This window comes from Penaeus chinensis, chromosome 28, assembly GCF_019202785.1.
Source record: "Penaeus chinensis breed Huanghai No. 1 chromosome 28, ASM1920278v2, whole genome shotgun sequence".
Taxonomy (NCBI): Eukaryota; Metazoa; Arthropoda; class Malacostraca; order Decapoda; family Penaeidae; genus Penaeus; species Penaeus chinensis.
The window spans coordinates 4324477-4331976 of NC_061846.1; the positions used below are offsets into that span (position 1 = coordinate 4324477).

Sequence of the window (7500 nt, forward strand, 5' to 3'; positions counted from 1 at the left end):
AAAAGGGTGCAAAATAAAATAGGAAAAGCATATAGATGTTATATGAACCACTGGATACTTTAATCCTTTCTGTTGAGCATGGTTATTATGATATTCATTGAACAGAATAAATAGAATTAATGTATATAACAGACTTAGTGTAAAGACACGATATATATGACCTTGTTGAAAAATTAAAGAAAATATTTTCAAATAATGTAACCACCATTTAAACTAAAAGTGAATAGCACTTTCTGCATATGCAATTTTAATCGGAATGTCTCAATGATGCTATCAGCATTACACAACTGTTAAACCCAAGAGAAATGCCGAGTCCTCCTTACCTGCCTCACTGCACAGTCATTGAAGTCCCAAACAAGTACCACAGCAGTAACGTAACAGCACCATTCCAAAAGATTCTCCAAGCCTAAGTAGTTCAGTCGAGCCTGGGTTTGTACAGAACGTAAAGTTATTCTCCTAAAATAGCTTTAACTAGAAGAAAAAAAAAAAAGTGCTTTTCTAATTTTAGATAAACAGGCAACTTACCCCGAGATCTTTTCTTTCATTCTTTTTTCAAGAATGGTAAGCTAATTAAAATTTCATAGTGTGTGATAATGAGTAGGAACCTCATCCTATCCCATTCAGTTTCCACTTACGAGATATGAAGCTTTCATTAACCCATTGGTGACGGGTGTAGAAAACTAAAAAAACTACGCTCTGGCGAACCATGGCAACGCGCCGACTTTGAGCGCGTGAATTCGGTACATCAAGCCGAATCATTACCTCGGAGTGCTTTGCCGCACGCCACATTTCAAGCGTATTGTTATGACGCCTATAGGCGTGACCCGTCGGGAATGGGTTAAGCGGCACTTGACATCTATGAGCATTATTATTTATACAAAACACTTAGTGAAGATATATTTGCCTAAAGCGTGTAGCCAGGGTGACAGCTGTGAAGGACTTAATCATTCTTAAACATTTATATACATACATTTATGAAATTATCAGGTGCTTATAAATTACATTTAGCATTTTGTCATTCTTTTGCTACATCAATATATACATAACTTATGAAAAAAACAGTATGTGCATAACAGTCTTCATCCTTTTCTTTCTTTGAAATGATAGTATGTTTATAGATAATAATTATGAGAAAAAGTGGAGAATAAATTATGTAAAATATGACATATCACAAATTGCGAAAAGGTGAAGACCTACATGGATGTGACTCCTTGTATTTATGTGCTATTCCGGACATCATAAACATTCAATACATAATTAAGATACATGGATGTGACTGCTTGTATTTATGTGCTATTCCGGACATCGTAAACATTCAATACATAATTAAGATACATGGATGTGACTACTTGTAATTATGTGCTATTCCGGATATCGTAAACATTCAATACATAATCAAGAGAGACTTCCCGTATACATCCTTTTGACATCAAGAGAGAATTCAGATGTCAGATTCAACATTCAGAAAGTGCATGTCGAAGTACATATAACTAGATATGTCTGTGGCGTGAAAGACATTGAGTGATAGTAACATTACAAATTTTGTGTGTTTGTAACAATTTTAGTTTCCTTACCCGGACAGTATTAAAACATCCCTGGAAAAATAGGCATCATAAAGTAATTTTCATATTAAAATACCAGATAAAATATTATATATGTGTGGACACAATCAACTCATAAGTTTAATGGATTACAGTTTAAATGTATCCAATCTATATCATCATTAAATCAATACTGCTAAATAAAAGCAGTTTATGGTCTATTCTAATTCATTAACCACAAAATAAAGGCATATTTTGGATATCTCTTTCTGGGTTAAACTGTGTGTGTGTGTGTGTGTGTGTGTGTGTGTGTGTGTGTGTGTGTGTGTGTGTGTGTGTGTGTGTGTGTGTGTGTGTGTGTGCGTGTGTGTGTGTGTGTGTGTGTGTGTGTGTGTGTGTGTGTGTGTGTGTGTGTGTGTGTGTGTGTGTGTGTGTGTGTGTGTGTGTGTGTGTGTGTGTGTGTGTGTGTGTGTGTGTGTGTGTGTGTGTGTGTGTGTGTGTGTGTGCATGTTGTGTGTGTAGTGAGAGTGAAATAAAAATATATGTTGATTTAAATATTAATTTATCACTTAAGATATTATTAACCATCCGCATAGAAACAAATAAGAAAGTAAACACATATTCACATTTTTACACATTTACAGATTCAGACATCTATGTATTCACATCCACAAGCACATGCACACACACACACACACACACACACACACACACACACACACACACACACACACACACACACACACACACACACACACACACACACACACAGCACTAAAATAAAAACTGTACTAATAGTTGTAAGTCTTACCTGGTAAAACTGGAACATTTCTCGCATTATGTTTATTACTGCCATTATAATGATCACCCATTTTCCAGACACCACGAATACACTTCGGTTCATGTCAACATTATTTTCAATATCCTGTGTGAATCAGAGATGTAAAAATATTAATGGAATTGCCTCCTTCAAAAAGACATCAAGCAGACAGTAATTTTTAACATATCACGAAATCCAATTTGTATATCATCACATAATATACAAATGATATTCATTGGATAACACTCACCGCACAACTATCCTTTTCCTTTATTTCACTAAGCATAATACTGTCGATCTTACTCGTATTCAGCTGGCTAGCAACCCATGTCCAGTTCCTGAGAATAATATGATCAATATTCTAAAATCTTTTTCAGCTGAATAAAATAATACACCATATACACAGATCATTCAAATATATCATGTAACCTGAATAATTTTCTTGAGGAAAATCATGATTCTAAAATTTCCAGCATTTCAATAATTTCCTCTATAAAAGGGTTTATCTGACACACAAATATTGGTTCAGAGTTCAGTTATGATTACAAACTATTGAATAACACACCTGGCAGTCAGGATATATCCAGTGAGGAAAGTGAGGAATACCAAGTAGAACAAGAGAGCAGAGTAGTAAACCACCCTGTAAAATAGAGACTGTGAGGTGCTGGCTGAACTTTTCCTGAGGGAAACATTAAAAGCTGCCCATAGAGCAACCAAGATAACATTAACTTACTAGAATAAAAGCTTTAATTTATAAAGTGGCAGTAAAATCCTGAAAAAAGAAAAAAATGAGACCAACATTTCACTTTTGTTTAACACAAATTCATTCCATTGATATTAATCATACAGTGTCAGTAAAACCCTGAAAAAAAAGGAGACCAACTTTTCTATTATATTTAAAACAAATTCATTTGATTGACACAGATATTTTTCAACTCATCACCTCAGCAATATTCTTTAAAAAAAATGTTTAAAACTTAAATAGCACATACCTTCCATAACTCATCCACTTATGCTTGACTAACGTAATGGACACAGGATGGGAAAGGAGATTTAGACGTTTGTACTTCACCATCAACATAAGAGGGTGATTCTCTTTGAGTTCTCGAGCCTCACTGGTGTATGGTTCTGCCGCATCAAGGAGTACACCATCCTCGTCGAACGGGGATTCCAAGGAGACCGACGAGGCAATGGAGGTTACGTCATTGTATGGAAGTGTGTACGAGTCATCAATGAGTTCAAAGTTGAAATTGACTTCGAACTCCTTGTCATCCGATTCCAGACCATTGGTTGCTGTACACCTGAAAGAGTTTTATGCAACATAAACAGACAGGTAGATAAAGAGGTTTGTATGTATACATACTGTATATATTTATGTTTTGGTAAAAAGGGGAAGGGATTATTGGTGTGTATGTATATGCATATACCTGTGCGTGTGTTTGTGCATTGGTGTGTGTGGATCATTGTGTGTGTGTGTGTGTGTGTGTGTGTGTGTGTGTGTGTGTGTGTGTGTGTGTGTGTGTGTGTGTGTGTGTGTGTGTGTGTGTGTGTGTGTGTGTGTGTGTGTGTGTGTGTGTGTGTGTGTGTGTGTGTGTGTGTGTGTGTGTGTGTGTGTGAGTGTGTGTGTGTGTGTGTGTGTGTCTGTGTCTGTGTCTGTGTCTGTGTCTGTGTCTGTGTCTGTGTCTGTGTCTGTGTCTGTGTGCGTGTGCGTGTGCGTGTGCATGTGCGTGTGTGCGTGTGTGTATCCATGTGTGTGTGTCCATGGTTGTGTGCATGCATGTGAACCTGCGTGTCTACCTGTGTGTGCAACCACAGGTACACTCAGTAATACACCAAATACACAGATCAATCAGATACATCACGTAACCTGCATAATTTTCTTGAGGAAAATCATGATTCTAAAATTTCCAGCATTTCAATACTTTCCTCTATAAAAAGGTTTATCTGACACACAAATATTGGTTCAGAGTTCACACACACACACACACACACACACACACACACACACACACACACACACACACACACACACACACACACACACACACACACACACACATATGTATATTAATTGTATATATATACAGATAGACAGATAGATAGATATTTACAGACACATATCCAGTACTTATTTATACATATACATAGATTGTTTTATACTTAATACATATACAGCTCTTACTTATCTAGTACAGCTTCAGCAACATCAGGAAATTTCCTAATCAGCATTCTCATTGGCGTTATTCGTCGGTTCTTCTTGTCCAACCGCACATTCCTCATTCCAGTCTCCCACTCTGATGACTTAATAATGGCCATACAGACATCCCTGTGAAAGAAAATTATACCCTTATAGTACAACATAATCTGAGAGAAAACATAATAAATGATATTTTGCTTTTACATTCTTTTTTTTTCAGTCATGCAATTAAAATAACTTACATTTGATTATAAACTACCAATATCCATAATTCTTCTTTTTATAAAAGGCTGAAACAGAAATAATAATACAAAAGAAATTATATGCTCTTAACCTCCTTCCTGCAGCTATAGCTTGTTCTAAGGCATTTCTCCCATTTGAATCACAGGCAGAGAGTGAAGCTCCTCGTTCCAGTAATAATTTTGTTACCGCTACATGCCCTTCTCTTGCTGCAAGCTGGAGAGGTGTTGTTTTTGTCTGAAAAACAAAAGGATGGTTATGTAAGCCCAACTAATAATCCATTATGTGCATGACATAAAAATAAATATTTAGGGAACTACTACAGCATGAAGTGTGGCAGCACAAATATACCCTTTATCTTTAATTTTTCAAGTTTTATTGAGAACTCAAACCTGAAAAAGAAATGCTACATACCTTATCTAGGGGATCCAGCGGTGCATCATAGTCCAACAACAAGTGGACGCAGTAAACATGTCCCTTGGCAGATGCACAATCAAGAGGTGTCCAGAGTGACGTGTTCCTTGCCTCAACCTCTGCACCATGCTCTAACAGGACCTTCACAACATCAGCATGACCTTCCAGACATGCTAAATGAAGTGGTGTGTTGGACTCCTCATTTTCATCAGGAATAAGGAGTTTATGTCGTCGTACGAGTTCTCGGACTACCCTGAGGAGTTTAACATTTAGGTCAGAACAGACCTTGGTGGGCCTTATTATATAGACATACTATAGACTGGGTTTTATGTTTTCAGCTTAAAAAATGTGAAGTATTTCACACATACACACACACACACACACACACACACACACACACACACACACACAGATTCAATGAACATACTTGGTTTGGCCATTTTCAGCTGCCACATGAAGTGCTGTCTCCCCATCCTCATTCTTATTATCAATCTGAGAACCAGCATCAAGGAGCATCCTAACTATAGCAACATGACCCGATTTAGCTGCCTCGTGTAGGGGAGAATCATCAAACCTGTCGCTAACATCTATGAGGTCTTCACTTTCAGCTGCTGGTAGTATAACCTGTAATCATTTGGAATTAAAGCTTATTATATTTATTTTTCTGCACAATCAAATATATGCATAATATAAACAAACTCATAAACCAAGATCAAACTATGAATCAAATTAAAAAATCTCACCCTAAGAGCTTCCTCAAAGCCTTGATCAGCGCACCAAAATATAGCCGTCCTGTCATCTTTGTCGAGGGCGGACACATCAGCACCATGTTCGAGCAACGTGCTGATAGCCTTGGCATGACCAGAGCAAGCAGCTACTAGGAGAGGAGTGAAGGAGTCCCTGAAAATAGGATATTTTACTGTAGATCTTTGTGGTTGCTATTTGTGCATAAAGAAGATAAAGGAGATTCTAATATTTTTTTCTGTAATGAATTGATGGTTTCATGGTGTTAGTTTCTCTATTTTTTTTTTTTTTTTTGAGGGGAGTGGGGATTAATTAAGCAGGATTTGGGATAGAAAATTAGAATGTGCTGGGACTATCAATAAATGATTAAAGCAAAACTGTGTAGAATAGATTCTGAACATAATTCATATGTGGAACAAATTTCAAAAACTGGGAATATGTTAAAAATATACTCAACAAAAAGTGCTCTTCCTAGAAAAGATACACTGTACACAAATGGAGTTAAATTTGACTATACTTAGCAAGGCACATGTTCTACATTACAAACAATTTGAAGGATAGATTCATGCCTAGAAGGACAGAAAAACACAAAATGGGACAGTTAAGTAATGGGAATTCAACAGTCACGAACGATGATTTACAAGGCTGTGGAGAAATTGTAAATCATTTACTTACAAGGAAAAAGAAATACTTGAATTCATCCATAAAGTACATCAAATTGCTTAGATAAAGAGGGATACATTCTTTATATTGGGAAAGGCTGGGATTCAATTAATGTGTAGATCTATATTAGTTATGCGTAAAAGAGTAAAAATGCACCATTAATGTCATATGTTAAGTGAGCTTCTATATATTAAATAGGTAAGGAGAAAAAAATATGTGAAAAAAGTCTCTAATTTCATTCTGTTTCTCATTACCTATTCACCTTATAAATGCATTTTATAGATGGACCCAGAGTTACCAGCTTCGAGTAACACCAGCTCCTAATATTTAAGACAAAATTCCAAAGTACGAATATATCAAGGTCAATGCAGCTAGAGTCAGCTCATTTACATATATTCACACTTCAAAATTTTCCACTTACGACAATGACACAAGGAAGACGTTCAAACAAAGACATAAGTATACATTAATCCTGAAATCAGATGCGGCAAGTCACCATGTTACCTGTCTTTTGCTGTGATAAATTCCCGACGGAAGCTAGGTTGGAGAAATATGTATATAAAAAAAAAAAAATGTGTCAGCTTTACACTATATTACATTTTTCATCATCATAAGTATATCAAGAGGTACATTGTTAGACATAATTGCATGCAGATAAAAATTGTTTGACAGAGAAGCGTATACTTGCTGAATAAAAAAAGATGGGTGAAAATTAAGTTTTGAGAATTAGTATTTCTTAAACTTACAGCCTAACAAGAAAATCATGAGATTATCTAGATCCACCATATTATATCACATCACAAAAGAGAAATCAAAATGCATTATCATGAGTACCAATAAACAAAATAAGTAAACTGCCATATATATTTTACCAAACTATA

At 35.9% G+C, this 7500-nt stretch overlaps 1 protein-coding gene across 6 annotated transcripts in view; it reads right to left on the bottom strand.

Annotated features, from left to right (window-relative positions):
- LOC125040110 (transient receptor potential cation channel subfamily A member 1 homolog) overlaps positions 1-7500 on the bottom strand; it is a 93050-nt gene that overhangs the window by 13710 nt on the left and 71840 nt on the right. For all 6 annotated transcript variants that reach the window (XM_047634612.1, XM_047634613.1, XM_047634616.1 and 3 more), the window contains 10 exons: positions 5956-6112; positions 5640-5836; positions 5213-5465; positions 4893-5035; positions 4544-4687; positions 3354-3662; positions 2927-3001; positions 2612-2699; positions 2353-2466; positions 324-425 (listed from right to left, as the gene is read on the bottom strand). In XM_047634612.1, coding sequence (XP_047490568.1) covers positions 324-425; positions 2353-2466; positions 2612-2699; positions 2927-3001; positions 3354-3662; positions 4544-4687; positions 4893-5035; positions 5213-5465; positions 5640-5836; positions 5956-6112 — 1582 coding nt within the window. The remainder of the gene's footprint in view (positions 1-323; positions 426-2352; positions 2467-2611; positions 2700-2926; positions 3002-3353; positions 3663-4543; positions 4688-4892; positions 5036-5212; positions 5466-5639; positions 5837-5955; positions 6113-7500) is intronic.